Source organism: Argopecten irradians, chromosome 4 (assembly GCF_041381155.1).
Source record: "Argopecten irradians isolate NY chromosome 4, Ai_NY, whole genome shotgun sequence".
Classification (NCBI taxonomy): domain Eukaryota; kingdom Metazoa; phylum Mollusca; class Bivalvia; order Pectinida; family Pectinidae; genus Argopecten; species Argopecten irradians.
This window is the reverse complement of record NC_091137.1, coordinates 22,157,732-22,175,084: the sequence shown is the minus strand read 5'-3', so window position 1 is coordinate 22,175,084 and position 17,353 is coordinate 22,157,732. Positions and strand designations below refer to the sequence as shown.

Sequence of the window (17,353 nt, the reverse complement as noted above, 5' to 3'; positions counted from 1 at the left end):
CTATGAGGGTAAATAGGATTGAATATAAATATTAGCTACAGAAGCCAAAATACAAAGGCGCTTAGATTCATCTATCATACAGAAATGGAACTATTTTAAAGTGAGCAAAAATAGGGAGAGATGATGGATGTATTGAAATTGATAAACTTACTGCATCAACATTATTCTTGTATTCTAATGATACACTGAAATATGTCTTTTGTATTTAAATATCCCATCACTTTAAAGTGATATGGTTGTGAAGAATAAGATCTTTAAATTTATTACGTCTAGTTCAATTAAAAAAGAAAATCCTCTGCTTAAACTAGAATTAAGGTCATTGAATTTTTTATTCATAATCAGCTTAATGAAAGTGAAGAGATGATTAGGCAGAGAAAACTTTGAGTATATGTATCGGAGTAACTTGCTACAAGCACAAAAAGTCTTACAGGCTGAAACCAGGTTGGATTGGACATATACATCTACCCAGTTGTGTTTGTTTCATTATAGTCTATAATAGAAATGATAACATTAATCAATATAGATAGTAATTTGATTTGAATTCACTATGTAGATTAAAGTTGTCTCCCTTGTATATCATCAAACATGCAGCATGCATTTTCCTATGGGACAAAGCTTACAAAGGTGAGGCAAAAACAATACCTTTGAGTGTCTATATATAACTTAACCTCATTTGACACACACAATCAATTGTATTCATTCAGCAAATCACACTCCAGAGTTAGCACCCTAATCTAACAGCATATACACAATGTTTTCCCTAGTATTTGTGGGTAGTGTACAGAAGCATGACTTTATACGATTCATCCATAGTTTATACAGAACATATCTAACAACAACATCATCAATCAACATCATATATGGCCTAGCTGAAAGTCCATCCTTCCAACCAGATAGCACTAATAGTGTATTCAGTTTCTCTTCATCAAGTTTTAATATTGATAGCTGATCCCTAACATGAAAACAAATGTGACATCATGATCTACCATTGTAATCAACAGGTGATATAAGTAAGAGGTATGTGACAATGTTGTCATCATAACAATGAACTAGTGGTGTCATTATAACAATGAACTAGTGGCATCACCATGACAATGAACTAGTGGCGTCATCATGACAATGAACTAGTGGCATTATCATGACAATGAACTAGTGGTGTCATCATGACAAAGAACCAAAGTTGTCATCATGACAATGAACTAGTGGCATCATCGTGACAATTAACTGGTGGCGTCATCATGACAAAGAACCAAAGTCGTCATCATGACAATGAACTAGTGGCATCATTGTGCAATGAACTACTGGCATCATCATGACAAAGAACCAAAGTCGTCATCATGACAATGTACTAGTGGCATCATCATGACAATGAACTAGTGCCTTGTGGCATCACAATGCAAATGATCTAGTGGCATCACCATGACAATGAACTAGTGGCATTAACATGACAATGAACTAGTGGCATCACCATGACAATGAACTAGTGGCATCACCATGACAATGAACTAGTGGCATCACCATGACAATGAACTAGTGGCATCACCATGACGATGAACTAGTGGCATCACAATGACAATGATCTAGTAGTGGCATCACCACGACAATGAACTAGTGGCATCATCATGACAATGAACTAGTGGCATTAACATGACAATGAACTAGTGGCATCACCATGACAATGAACTAGTGGCATCACCATGACAATGAACTAGTGACATCACCATGACAATGAACTAGTGGCATCACAATGACAATGATCTAGTGGCATCACCATGACAATGAACTAGTGGCATCACAATGACAATGATCTAGTGGCATCACCATGACAATGAACTAGTGGCATCACAATGACAATGATCTAGTGGCATTACCATGACAATGAACTAGTGGCATCACAATGACAATGAACTAGTGGCATCTCCATGACAATGAACTAGTGGCATTAACATGACAATGAACTAGTGGCATCACCATGACAATGAACTAGACATAAACATGACAATTAGCAGTATTATCATGACAATGATTTCACCCTCAGGATAAAAGGATGGCATCCCAATAACATTTCAGAACGGATAGCTTTGCCAGGGAAAATAACCAATAGAACTGTGACGACACAGCTACATAACCATGACAATCTGTTGTGCCTTACAACAGTAAGACACAGGATTCTACACAGGTATTAGTTCAGTCTTGTAAAGCAGCATATTTGTTTCCTAGTGACAGCTGCATGTTCACTTTAGATGGATCCTCCATTTGCTTTCCACCTCCCTGGACACGCTCAAAATTTCCAGTCCTGTATAGATTGAAAAACATATAATGAATATACTTTGTGTGAGGTCTCATACATATGTATCATTTAAAGTCTATGTTGATTACGACAGGCTATTCTTGTTTTAAATTACATGATATGGTGACATGGCAAAAAGATAATATTAACCAACAGAAACCTTTAATAGATAGAAGAAATATAGAAACTGTTCCTATCATACTGACATAGGACAACCTTTAGTTGTAAGCCAACTTATTTGTGCGGAAACTTAATTTGTGTTTCCATGTCAAACTGTGTTTTTGCTAATTTGTTTTTGTGGCTTAAAGTCATAAGGTTCTTCTATTTCACTGGGAAATACATGGTACTTTTTCAGTGCAATTATTAAGCATAAGCAGGGAATAGTGTACTACAACAGCACATGTTACTTTACATGTCTCCTCATTGCTGAATCGGATGTACACAGATAAATACAAAACTTCCATCCATTTCAAATATTTTCATTAGAATATATTTTCATATTGGTCAATTTTAAGTATATTCTAATATTCCTCAGTGAATGCTCACACCGACGTAAACCAGTAACCTCTTCAACTCTCATGAATGTATAGATACTAGAAGTTATCACACATTGGATGCTACTGTGCAGTGGAATGTAAATATATTTCTGAGATTTGTTCGCAAAAATGAATTGCATGAAAAAATATGTTGATTAACAGTATCATGTTAATTAGCTTTTGTGACTATGAGTAGGTTAGGAATGGAACATTGACATCGTTATCAGAAATATTTGTTTTAATTACACAACAGGACAGCTTTACTCACCCTGATGGGCCCCACGATACCACTTCTGGTGCACCGCCTCCTAGTGTGGGGAAGTCATCCTCACTTTTCAGGTTTGGTGCCCCTTTCTTTCTCCTCATCATGGCCGCCCTTGTACCCATGCCAGATTCCCCTGAAGCTTGAGACCCGCGGGCCCCAGGAGGCACATACTTAGTTGGCGCTTTAGGGGCCTCTTCTTTAGGTGGTTCCTCCGCTGGCGTAGGTGTTGCTTCAGGTGCCACTACAACACACAACGAACAATGTCGTAATCATAATGATTTCCAAGAAATTATTTAATAGTATTGGGTTTTATTAATTTAACGTCTCATTAACAGACAGGGTCGTCATGTAAGGACATGCCAGGTTTGTTGGTGGAGGAAAGCTGGAGTACCCAAAGAAAAACCACTGACCAGCAGTCAGTACCCGGCAACTGCCCCCACTTGGGATTCGAACTAGCATTCCAGAGGTGGAGGGCTTGTGGAAATATGTCGGGACATTCAAACCACTCGGCCACTGCGGCTGCAACATTTTTTTTAAATATGTACAACTCAGCTGCATATCAACACTGATTGTAACCCCTCAGAGAAATCCAGTTTTTTTAATCTACACATAACATGTTGAGGTTGTTCAGCAAAAGAAAAAGTAATTACCACGCATAAAAACTTCAATGTTTTCATCATTTTTTATAATTTTTTTATCTTCTTTTTAAACTTATGGAAAAATAACATTGACCTAAAGAGTTAGAAAAGCATACACCATCCTTGCATTATGAATAAGATTATTAACATGAAATATAGGAAAATATCTCTTTCTCCATTTATCTGAAATATATCAAATCTAGGGACACATCTTTTTATCCGTTTGTCTGAAATATGTCAAAACGATATTACCTTCAGCCCGAGGTCGATTTGATTGTGATACATTCCATGGGCCTGACATATCACGTTTCTCTCCACTCTCTCCATCCTCGTCTTTTTCATTGTCCTTATCTTCTTCTTCTACATCTTCCCCTTCTTTCCTGCAGTGGGAATAAATGTATTAAATAAGGATTAAAAACAATCTCTATATACAATTTGAACAGAAAAAGTTTCCAGTTTTGTTTTGTTACATCATATTTAAAGCTACAGATTAAGCATCAAACAATTTTAAGGACATTGTATTTTGTTGTATGATGTAGAACCTCTAGATTACATCAGAGCCAATATTTTGTTGTCTGTTCTGTTTGTGGTGAGCATCTTGAATGATGATTATAACAGTATCTCAAGAAATAACCGTAATTCTTGTCAGGGTTCCATCACACTATTAACACTGTGTCAATCTGCATAGATTCCTCTGCATGTGATTAAATGAACATATTGTGCCTAAAATGTGGGTTTCAGATGCGATTCTCAGAAAATATTGGAACGAAAGTTGATTTTTAGTTTTACAAGAATGAAGTCAATTAATTCATATAAATAATAAGTTACTAAAAACCCTAGTCAACAACTGTATAATGTACAGTTGATTATAATTACGGATTCATTTATAAACTGAAGATTTCAGCCTGATATAATAACTTACTGTGATATTTGCAGGTTTTGTATCCTCAATCCAGTGTAGTCTTTCTCAGATTCATCTACAAAATCTACCCACTCTTCATCTTCCTGCAAAAATAGTAAATAAGTTTTGACACTGTTGTCATTTGTAAACATACGCTTAAGCATGTTAACATGCATGATACTCATATTCATTATTAACAGGAACCTCTATTATAATCACTCATCAGTCGACATCTTTGCAATAGGCAAGGAAAGAATTCGAAGTACAGGGTCTTGTCAGCTCCATCAATCAAATTTAACTTTTAACTCTTCTATATATGTGTATTAAGCTACATAATCATGGTCTGAAGATTTTTGCATGTATATATACTAGGGCTGGGTATCGAAACAGCCGAAACAATACCAAATGTATTGACAATACACTGAAAGGATACACGATACATATTGAAGATAAAATGTAAATATTTTTCGTGTTAAAATTGCTACTGATATTGTAAACACTAAAGACATATTTGAACAAAATAGTTGTTTGTACATCATGCCAACCGAAAGCTGTCTTGTGCTAGCTATAGGTAACATTGTATTCATGGTTACGCAAACGCATTTCCGGTGCATCTTAGTGACTCGGAAGCTTGACCCTTCCTATCAATAGAATATGCTATAGAAATCCTTTGCCTGGATGGTATATCAAATGAGCTTTAACGCATATTTTCCATCAAAATGAGTGAACAAGAGGCCCAGAGGGCCTGTATCGCTCACCTGGTTTGTAATGCCAAGTAATGTTCTGAATACAGGTTCATTGTTTCTTTTCTGAAAGAATTTTAATATTAACCTCTAAATCCCCTATTGGGCCCCAAAGGATGTTTGTGGCCAAATTTGGTTATATTCCATGCAGAACTCTATGACTAGTAGCGATTTAAAGGATTTACCTCTATTGGGCCCCACCTCTCCTGCCCCGGGGTGTAAGAGCCAAAATTTATACAAGTTCTGTGCTCCTACCCCCAAGGATGTTTGTGGGCAAATTTGATTACTTGTGAATCCATACAGAATTCTAGGACAATTAAGTAGTGATTTATAGGATTTACCTCTATTTCCCCCATTGGCCCCACCTCTCCTGCCCCCAGGGTGTCAGAGCCAAAATTTATACAAGTTCTATTCCCCTTCCCCCAAGGATGTTTGTGGCCAAATTTGGTCACAATCCATGCAGAACTCTATGACTAGTAGCGATTTAAAGGATTAACCTCTATTTCCCCTATTTGGCCCCACCCCTCCTGCCCCCGGGGTGTCGGAGCCAAAATTTATACAAGTTCTGTGCCCCTTCCCTCAAGGATGTTTATGACCAAATTTGCTTACATTCCATGCAGAACTCTATGACTAGTAGCGATTTAAAGGATATACCTCTATTTCCCCTATTGGGCCCCGCCCCTCCTGTCCCTGGGGGTTAGAGCCAAAATTTATACAAATTCTGTTCCTCCTCCCCCAAGGATGTTTTGTGGCCAAATTTGGTTACAATCCATGCAGAACTCTATGACTAGTAGCGATTTAAAGGAAATGTTGACAGACAGACGGACGACGGACGCCGCGCCATGACAGGTGAGCTAAAAATGGTAGTTTCAAATAATATTTGAATGATACAGCAATACAACAGCATGTTGCTGTAACAGGAACAGGTTCAAACTAGTATATCCCTGAGATAGAAAGAACCCTTCAGACTATTTTAACCATCACAGTGCTTTAATACTGTAGTTTTTATAAGTTCTACTGCATTAAAGAAGAGTCTTTGACTAAATGTGCAATCAAATAATAAGTCTGTAAGATTTAAGTCCTGTGTCATAAGTCTGTGTTCGAAACTTTGTAACCATTCAGCAAAAATGGTAACCAAGCAAAAGTGATGTTTTATGTTTTTGATTGATTCACTGATGCATGATCGTATGTATTGATGTATTAAATTTATATATTTGTGCATCATTTATTGCGTAATGTATCACTAAATTCTAAAGTTGTCAGTCTCCGTTGGCGAAAGTCAACAGAGACTGACAACTTTAGAATCTTTAGAAGTTTTAGTAGGGCTGTAACGATACACAGGGGTCATGATATGATATGTATCTCGATAATTAACCTACGATACAATATGTATCTTGATTCTTTTAGATCATCCATGTGGCGCCATTTTGAATTTCCTTTCAAGAACAAAACTGTGAACAAACATCAAGTAGTGTGTAGGGGTCTGTGGGTGCGCAATAAAATACACAGGATCCACCACAAATATGTCTCCTCAATCCAAAATGGGGCCACACGGGTGATCCAAATGACAACGGTAGATCTGACAATTTGTTTGAGTTCGCCGCCATTTTGTTGCTGTTGTAGTCACATTGAAGAGAGCATGAAGGGTGACAACTCTTATTGAATTATTTTTATAGGTATTCAGATACTAATTTCACACATCGTGTATCATGGTTGGGGAATGAAACCGATATTATCAGTGTATCATTCTATTGTTACAGCCCTATGTTTTAGGATGTAAAATTACCCTTATCTTCAAAACCATCTACAGAATTTTGACAACCTTTATAATTATATAAGTTTTTTATTTTTAATGTTTCAAAATTTCAGCAAAATTCAAAATTATACACTTTTTCATACATATACAATTTAACAATTATGACAAATATTGTGCTTTCTATTTCATACATATTCCCAGAATTTGATGTAGCAAGAGTGATGATATTTGGAATATACATAAATGAGCATGTTTGTTGTGTAATGAGTCAGATAGGTCAGATATGTATGTTATCAAAATAAAATTATTTCATATTAATTTATATGATTTCATACCATGTAATTCTTGTGGCAGGACTTGTATGTACATGTTCATGCATGGATAGTAACTGATTCACGCTATCCTTGTCTAATGACATTCTGTTAAGTTTTCAGTCCATTACTTAGCGTCAAATCTTTGCCTTTTTATCGGGGCAAAAGATGCAAAGAACAGAATTGCATGATTATGATTAGATGTCAACCTTGCTCATCAGAAGTTTTCAACATCATACATCTAATATTATTGGATTTCTGTCAAAGTTGATTATTTATTTGAGAATATATTGACGTGCAATGAAATTGCCAAATGGTTGATCAGTTGCTATTAAATAAATGTCACATAAACGTCTTGCATAGCACTAACATGACTACTTATTTTGTTTAACAACAGATCAACTGCTAGATATATCATCTCATATATTGTGGCATGTATCATGACCCCTGTATCGTTATGTATCATATAATGCCACATACCTTGCGTTACACAACCCCACATCTATCATGAGGTGGGACAATTTTATCAGGAAATAAATGGTTAGGACTAATGCAACACAAATCACACTAGCTTATAAAATCATTTACGATCACAATCCTTATTAGTTTATTGTGTAAATTTAAGGTGATAAGCATATAATGTGAGTGATCCAATATTCTTTTTATATAATACGCTCATTGTCAACACTTCACTTGTATGCTCGAAACTTTAGATTAGGTCGGACATGTAAATTTAGATTGGCTGTCAACATTCACAAAGCCTACCAGATGGCTAAGGATCAGGCCGTAAAGTAAACAAGACATACAAGTATATATCAATTAGGCCTATTTATATAATCAAACCTTCTATACCTTAGTCTGATTCGTATTTCCACTATTTGTTGAATCTGAATTTGACGTTGCAGTATTCTGCTTGTCTTTCTCTTTCTTTTTCTTCTTCACTTTCGTCGAATCGTCTCCCGAGACGAAATTGTCATGCTTCGACAGTATGTCACTTGGTGTTGTTTTAGACTTGTTTTTCTTTTTGCTTTTGTCTTTCTTCGCGAAAAAGTCGTCAAGACTTGTATCTGCCATTATGTTGTTGATAGTCTTTTGATAATTTATAAGAATTAACGTATAATATACACTTTTTATGTGGAGAAACTTGAAACGTGTTGTCTATCCCCTCCATGTGCGCATGCTTTTCTTGAAGAGAAGTTCAGGACCGCAGCATTCCTACTTCCGGTACAGTGTTGCGCAATATATTTTAACATATATATAGGCCTATATGAACTCATAAAATATGCAAACATTCTTTTTTAAAGCATGTATGGATATTATTCAAATGTACAACCATACAATCATAAAGAAAAAAAACTAAAGAAATTACCCACTGTAAGCCCGCACTGCATATCAAAATCCCGCGCACCTGTTCAAGTAGCTGCACATGGGTCTGTGGATAAATTAGTTATAGTTTAAGACCTAAATCAATTTGGACTCACCAGAGTTTCCATAGACCATTTTAGACGTTTTATTGATTTTAGATAAAAAAATTCGGCATGAAAGTTAACAAAAGTGAAAACACATGCGGCCAAAGATTTAAAGAGTATACAATTTCAATCTCTGTTGTGTCATAATGGCCTGTATATTAGTAAAATTCCATGGTATATGAAGTTTATGTAAATCAATGTATCTTTTTCGAGATTAGGAAATATTGATGCTGGGGTTCCACAAGGTTCCTCTTTAGGTCTTTTATTATTTTTAATATATGATTTGATATAAACGATATTGTGGTTGTTTTTATTCTGTATCCCGTCTTTTTGCAGATGATTCTGTTTTATTAATAATACCTCTTTGTGTTTTGACAGAATGTAGCCTATATCAACTGTTGTTGGAAGTCATTGACGAGCATGCCCCTTATCAGGACCGAAGTGCAAGAAAGTATAAATGTCGACACAGTCGATACTCCAGGGGTTCCGACTACTTACGATCTCTACACCCCTGGACTGTCTCATAGCAAAACTGAAGGCAGCTCAGAGGATAAAACCTGAACCAATCACAGGCCAGCAAAATTGCCTTTGAAGACTATCGAGAGAGCGAAGCCCACTTCAAAGCCACACAGCCAACCGCAGTGTACCGTTATACGGCTCTTTTAACGTGCAACAAAGGAGATCGTGTGTGATCGTAACCCCTGGAGTATCGAGGATAGCCAGTGTTTTTTTCACTTATTATTTTCAACAGCCCATGCCTTTTCAATTGGGAAAATAACTCGGAATTTGAAAGAAATTGGGAAAAATTTCAGGGGTGTAAAAAATTTTCAAAACTACTTGCCCCAGGCAAGTAGGGCCCAACTATTACCTTGCAATTGCCCAAAATTAAATTCCATTGCCCCCAAAAAATACCATATTTTTTTCGCAGTTCTGTACTTACTAGAAAATTGAAAATCAAAAACTTGAGAATTATCTAATAAAAATTTCTAATGCTATTTCACAAGATATTTTACTTCTATAATTAGAAGAAAAATAAAACAATTAATTTTCAGCACTTTTTGCATTTTTAAAACTTTTTTTTTTCGTTTCACTTTTACATTTTTTCTAAATTCCTGAATTCCGGAAACCGGATTCCGGCTCCATTATTAGATCCCAAGTGCTACTTCCTACCTTGAACAGAGATCGTTTTACACAGAAAAACTCCTTGATTATGTCGAAAAAAATATATTTAGACGACTAAAAATATAAGTTAACTCTAGAAACATTGTAATATAACTTAAAAGCAGTTAACTATTGATTTTATCAGCTTGAAAGTCTGTAAAACGTCTCTGAACTGAAGGTGCACCTTGCGACCTAGTTTATGCTCATTTCGATTTTGTGAAATAAAAATTGTTTCTAATCCCAAATTATTTTTTATCGCCTATCATCAGATGGTCGCCTATTCAAATCGCCTTTCGTCCGTGGTCCGTCGTCCGTCCGTCCGTCCGTCCTTCCGTCCGTCCGTTAACAATTCTTGTTACCGCTATTTCTCAGAAAGTACAGAAGGGATCTTTCTCAAATTTCACATGTAGGTTCCCCTAGGGCCCTAGTTGTGCATATTGCATTTTGGGACCAATCGGTTTACAAGATGGCCGACTGGCGGCCATCTTTGGATTTTGATAGTTAAAGTTTGTTACCGCTATTTCTCAGAAAGTTTTGAAGGGATCTTTCTCAAATTTCACATGTAGGTTCCCCTAGGGCCCTAGTTGTGCATATTGCATTTTGGGACCAATCGGTCAACAAGATGGCCGACTGGCGGCCATCTTGGATTTTGATAGTTAAAGTTTGTTACCGCTATTTCTCAGAAAGTACTTAAGGGATCTTTCTCAAATTTCACATGTAGGTTCCCCTAGGGCCCTAGTTGTGCATATTGCATTTTGGGACCAATTGGTCAACAAGATGGCCGACTGGCGGCCATCTTGGATTTTGATACTTAAAGTTTGTTACCGCTATTTCTCAGAAAGTTTTGAAGGGATCTTTCTCAAATTTCATATGTTGGTTCTCCTAGGGCCCTAGTTGTGCACATTGCATTTTGGGACCAATTGGTCAACAAGATGGCCGACTGGCGGCCATCTTGGATTTTGATAGTTAAAGTTTGTTACCGCTCAAATGAAGGGATCTTTCTCAAATTTCATATGTTGGTTCTCCTAGGCCCTAGTTGTGCATATTGCATTTTGGGACCAATCAGTCAACAAGATGGCCGACCGACTGACGGCCATCTTGGATTTTGATAGTTAAAGTTTGTTAACACTATTTTCCAGACAGTACTGAAGGAATCTTTCTCAAATTTCATATGTAGGTTCCCCTACGACCCTAGTTGTGCATATTGCATTTTGGGACAGATCGGTCAGCAAGATGATTGACAGGTAGCCATCTTGAATTTTGATAATTGAAGTTTGTTACTGCTACATATCTCAGAAAGTACTGAAAGGATCTTTCTCAAGGTTCATATATAGTATGTAGTAAAAGTTTGAAAAGCAGGGAAAAGATCCCTCTTTCTGTTGTCAGACATAGATCATTCTTTGGTGGGCGCCAAGATCCCTCTGGGATCTCTTGTTTAAGTAATGAAGACTATATTTCCACATTTTAGGAATGAAAATCTATTACAAATTATCAACACAAAAGTCACTGAATTTGATCAGTTTTTATTGGGAAATTTGATTTCAAAATTGGGAAAATAAGGCATTTTTTGGCTAGGGGAAACAGCCGAAGTTCGGCTGTAGATTCGACCAAAAAAAACATTGATAGCACAGTTGATACTGAGTGAATGTTTTAGGAAAACGGTGGAAGGTCAATGTCTTTTGGAAAAAACGACTAGAATGAGCATAAAATTGTGAACATTTTGTATAGGAGAGTGACAGGTGGAGTTTATATAGTCCTACTGCGGCCACTTATTTCCTTATATCCTTATCATCATTATGTATTGCCTCACCAATCACCATCGAAAAACATTGTCTAAACTTCAGTATGATGTAAACTGCACTACGCCTCTTGTGGATTTGGGATTTGATATTACCTATACTAGTATAGAAAATAAAAGTTGCAGTTTCTCTCAAACTCCCCTCTTTATACTTTACGGTTATGTGTCCATGAAAAAGTAGTTATATCTTTTTGTAAAGTTATATGCACCTGCATATTTTGTACCATATTGTTGAAAGGGTTTTTAGTAGTTAAGTAGTAATTAACATGTGCATAATCCTTATATCAGTTGTTTACAACAATATATATACTGTATGTTAAACCTAAACTAAAATCAGATATTTAATCTCTGCTGAAACTGAACATTTTTTACAAACGCCGTCTTAAGTGACACCAAAAACAACTGATATCATCCTATTATAAATATATCATACGAGGGACGATCGCACCATGTTATTTTTTTTTCTTTTCTATTTTTCCGGAACTACACAACCCACACGTTTTGTAGGTTATATAGAAACCGGAAGTAATTAACATTTTAGCGTACCTTTTTGTTCGGCGTAGAAAGTCCACCAAAGAAGCGGCATTTTCAAGGAAGTGTTGCATAGCCTGTCTACCTTTTATGTGTAAGCTGCATAATAAGAACTTAATTTAAACAATGCACTGAAACAACATGCATGAATAAGCTGGCAATAGTTAATTTTTCAACATTAAACACACTGCCATGCCTCGTGATAAGATAGTGACGTCATGAATATTTACTCGGATTTCGTTGTTAGTTTTTGTTGTACTATTGCACCCCGCTATAGTTGTTATTTTTTAGTATAAATGTTAATTTTTCGCCACTAAAACTCTACTTCTATTACGTATGTTACTTTAGCTGTTTAGTTTACACAGAAAGATTTAACTGTTGCACATTCTTTGTATCATTCGAAGTACTCTGGGTTCTAACATTAGCTTGAGGTTCCAGTTCCATAGGAAGATCAATCAACACCAGTGTACTTTAGTGTTGGGAATCGGTTGTAAAATGGTAATCGATCATCGGTTTAGGACAATTTACTAATTATCGATTTTATAATGGGATACTATATATAGAAAGCTCTCCTATATTTATATATTTCACCTTTTAGTTTTTCTGAAGAATTTTAGAAAGATATCCACTGAACCAACAGTGTGAAGAACTATTTTTTTAAAATTCAAATTATTGAGTATCTATGATGTTTAAAATATTTTGATATGTGGTTTTGCACTGATATATAACATAATAAAGGTTCAGAACAGTATAAGATAAGCATGAGTTATCTCCCATTTTAATAATCGATTATTACCTTTCATAATCGATAGTCTTTTGAAAAATCATAATCGATCGATCATCGATTAAAATCGAGAATCGGTCCAACACTAGTGTACTTATAAAATATTAAACATACAACGAGGTATATACATCACTGGTATGGAAAGGATTAGTAGTGGTACAAACATGAGGGTCAACCAAATATTATCACAAAAACAGTAAGGAAAAATACACATGTAGCAGGTTTTATACTGATACAGTCGCCTCCTAGCTTTGCTTTAGGGTGAATTTCCCTTTAGCTCAGTTGGTAGAGCGGCGGACCAGTAAGTCTGGGGTCGTGGGTTCGAGTCTGGCTGGCGGCACACTACTCTCGCCCGGTAACACACAATAACAAGTACTTTGTGCAGAAATCAAACCCCAGTTTCATGTGTGAAAATGTACAGCTTTACTAACTGAGCCAAAGAAGAATTTTTCGATCAGCTGATGGATGGGAGACCATATTTCAGGTTGGGTACATGCTTATTTAAAGCTATTTTAGCAATATATAGCTATAATAGTTATTTATATCTATACAAAACTGGCGAAAAACAATATTTCTGGAAATAGAAATGCTTGCAGACAAAAACAACGCCTGAAATTACAACAATGGTTAACAAAGATAATTTAAACACTATGCAAATGTTTGGTTCAAAACAATAGAGCAATAATTAGCTTAATGATAATTATTACTGATAGAGACTGATTTCAATATATTTCAGGTGTCGGTTTTGAGCGAAAGCAGTTTTATCTCCAGAAATGTTGTTCAGCTGTTTTGTATATCTATAAATAGCTTTATATTGCTGTAATAGTAATAAAAAAACCATGTGCCCAACCTGTATTTAACAGTGTATACAAGCCAGACTAACCTGTTCCTTTTACATTATACCTGTAAATCACATACGGCTTGATACGGTAAGATAGATTCAGACCATCAATTGCCATCTTCCTGTCTGACAAATACTATGAAAAAAAAAAAAAAAATGTGAATAAAAGTCCTCAGAGCAATTTGATGCATATTGTCGTATACATACAGAAGACAGAATAAAGTGCCGTCTCATCCCTGTTGTCGTATACAGACGACAAGGTACTTAGCGTTACCTGATTTATGTTTGATAATTTGTGTCCAGCAGACGACATATGAGTTACACAATAAAATTTTACACAAAACCAACTTCCTCGGTTTATAACAAACATTTTGAAAGAAAAAAATTCACATTTTCTCTCATGCAACCCAGATTGCTTGAATGTTTCCTGCGATGTGCTCCGAATGTCATCACTAATGTAAACAACATGGCGACAATTCAATTATTTTACTGTCAGTAAAATACAAACCTCAGAAAATAAAGAAATCTGTGTTATTGAACAAAGTTTTTAATGCCATTAACATTGATTAAGGATATGATAAACATAATGATTTGAAAATATTTGGAATTTTTAAAGCGTAGCAACATCCTAATATGTTTTTGTTTTGTTTTCCAGTATACTGTCCTAACCTGCAAGATGTTGGACTTGTCCAAAATTAAGGAAGACTTCTCATTAATGGTGAAAGAAGCCCAGCCATGGACCCTTACTCAGTTTGTCATGTGGCTCGACCTCAAACTATCTGAATACAAAATTAAAGGATACATGGTCCTAGGTGAGTATACACAATCTCTGTTTCAGGTTGTTTTCACTTAAGTTTTCAGAAAAATCAATGCACAATGTAAAATTCAGAGCGTTTGTTATGTGTTGTATTATTAGTTGCTTCTTAATCTTTTATCCATATGATGTAAAAAGGCATCAGTTGATGCTTGTCACAAGTTACTTAAGAAAAATGAAATTTAGGACTATTGAATATTTTTTATTAGTGTGCCCCTTCAAAACAAAAATGAAAACTATATATTCCATTCAATTTGTTTGCTCCCCAAAAATGACATGAATAAAAATTTGTATTTTGATAAAAGGATGAAATTTTCAGTTTTAATACTGATGCATGAATTTATTATAAATTCAGATATTTTCTCAGACTCCCCATATGTCAGAGCTTTTCTTCCCATATGTCTTTAGGCCTGAACTTACTATTTTCCACACTTTCATTCTGGATATATATACTTGTAAATTGGTTGGCAGTTTTTTTTCCTAGACGAGAAAGTACAGTATTTTTAATTGCTTTTCAATATTTTGTAGATCATGAAAAAACAACTAAACCCCGTTGGCTGAGTCCTGATGATGACAATGATGCTGGTCGTGACCTAGCACCACAGCCACCGAACTGTCCGAAGTGTAATACTAACAATCAGGGTCAAACAAGGTCAGATAACTCAAATCAATTCCAGCAAAGAAGAAACCAAAACTCATTTCAACGGCAGCAACAAAGAAATAGAAATTTACATTTCCGTCGTCAAGGAAATGAATCATATATAAATGAAGTTCTTAGTGTTGGGGACAATGTACAGAATTCCAGTTCAAGGGGAGGTAATAAGGACATGATGCCACCTGTGATTTCGTTAGAACCTGCCACTGATCTCACAGCAGAGGACATTAAGGAAATGGACAAAGTGTTTCAGAGCAAAGATTCATCTAGTGTAGATGATGATGTTATAGAGATATCTAATCAAGCTATCCGGGGAAATCCACGCCTTCGTAGACCTCAAGTTTCATCCACAGTCACATCAAAACAAGACTGTGGTCGTGGGTTTATTATGGCTGGGAGCACAACAGGATCATCTTTTATACAGGAGGGACAAGATCAGGATTCCTTCTCGCGTCCTCCTAGAGAAAATTCTCCCCCGAAAAGACAGGTCGCCATGGTTGACTTATCCAATGCGTCAGTTCCAGAGGATCATGAATCCACATATGAACCACCACCGACCAGTATTAGACCTGAACTGTTAATGAGTGCTAGAAATGAACACACACAAAATGTGTCTCCAAATCAAACTGTATCTGTTAGTGGTTTGTCAGAACAGTCTGCTGGAATGCCACAACCAGTACCTGTAGCCCTTCATGTGGCGCGTCCCACTGACCCTGGGGGGTCAACTCCCATGGAAACATCCTCCTCCATTGATCCATCCACTACAGAAATAAAACAAGAAGCCAATGAAAGTTTTGATGATAGTTTCCTAACAGGTATCAGGCTTTTCAAAGTTAAAATTATATGGCCCTTTTTCAGATTAAACTTATTTCGCCTTTTGACTTGTTTCACTAAAATTTGCTGTATGCTTTCTTTTGTACGATTATATTTCTTTTGCAAAATTGGCAAGAGGAGATGTCTAAATCAGAAGATTGAAAAAAGTTCTAACATGTGTATATTCAACAACCTCCATATGTGTATATATGCATGCCCTTCATATTTATGCATGCTCATTTAGTTAGACTATTTATTATATTATGATTATATTATGAACCTATGAAATATAGAATGATGTTTAACAGTATTTTATTGTAATTTGGGTTAGAGATTTGTGTACTTTTCAATCTTGGAATCACTGTGAAAATAGACATAAAATGTCAATCATATTATAAATACAATGTTCAGTACATTGTTATGATATATGTTCCATTTAGAATTTTCAAACACAGTCCAATTTCTGACATTTGATTTTGCATGGACGTGATATATGTTTCAATTCATATTTAAGTAGGAATTAAAATCAACAGCAGAACTAGGACCGCATGTATAAGAGCATTATTATTTTACACCAGGTACAGACGAACAAAGCAATCAAATGTATATGATGGGCGACAACAGTTTATCAGACAGTGAAGCCAGTTTTAATCAAGGACAGGCTTACTCCCCACAACAGAACACAGGCGCTGGAAACATGCCACCACTCGGATTCGGTCAAGGTCTCTATACTGTCGGCGAACAAGAAGTTGATTTACCGAAATTTGAAGATCCTTTAGTTCGAAGAGTGTTAGAAGATGGTGCTGCCCCCTCACGACATATGTGGTCCAAGATTATCACGAGATGTGCGTATCATATGCTATCGAAAGGAGTCCCTCACAAACATGACTATCAACTGTTCAGCAAAGCCTTTTATCTGCGATATCCATGTATAGGAACGAATCGAGGGCCAAATCCATGGGTAAGTGTTTACACGATTTCCCTTATGTTGTGTAAATAGCCAGATTTCCTGGCTGTTTATGCATTGTTAAACACTAGATATTCCAT

General features: G+C 36.0%; 2 protein-coding genes across 19 annotated transcripts in view; one reads left to right on the top strand and one right to left on the bottom strand.

Moving 5' to 3' along the window:
* Nucleotides 1-1,155: 1,155 nt before the first annotated feature.
* On the bottom strand, nucleotides 1,156-8,637 carry LOC138320967 (protein CDV3 homolog). The gene is made up of 5 exons (XM_069264313.1): nucleotides 8,293-8,637; nucleotides 4,652-4,734; nucleotides 3,982-4,109; nucleotides 3,095-3,332; nucleotides 1,156-2,296 (listed from the first exon to the last, which is right to left on the bottom strand). Exons 1-5 carry the CDS (start codon nucleotides 8,512-8,514, stop codon nucleotides 2,188-2,190), a joined length of 780 nt encoding a protein of 259 aa, XP_069120414.1. The 5' UTR covers nucleotides 8,515-8,637; the 3' UTR covers nucleotides 1,156-2,187.
* Nucleotides 8,638-12,364: 3,727 nt separating this feature from the next.
* LOC138320965 (uncharacterized) overlaps nucleotides 12,365-17,353 on the top strand; it is a 53,095-nt gene continuing 48,106 nt past the window's right edge. For all 18 annotated transcript variants that reach the window (XR_011208267.1, XR_011208270.1, XR_011208269.1 and 15 more), the window contains exons 1-4: nucleotides 12,365-12,493; nucleotides 14,680-14,836; nucleotides 15,367-16,308; nucleotides 16,885-17,267. Coding sequence is in view for 14 of the 18 variants with exons in the window: in XM_069264309.1 (XP_069120410.1) it covers nucleotides 14,701-14,836; nucleotides 15,367-16,308; nucleotides 16,885-17,267 (1,461 nt within the window). In the remaining 4 variants the exon portion in view is untranslated. The remainder of the gene's footprint in view (nucleotides 12,494-14,679; nucleotides 14,837-15,366; nucleotides 16,309-16,884; nucleotides 17,268-17,353) is intronic.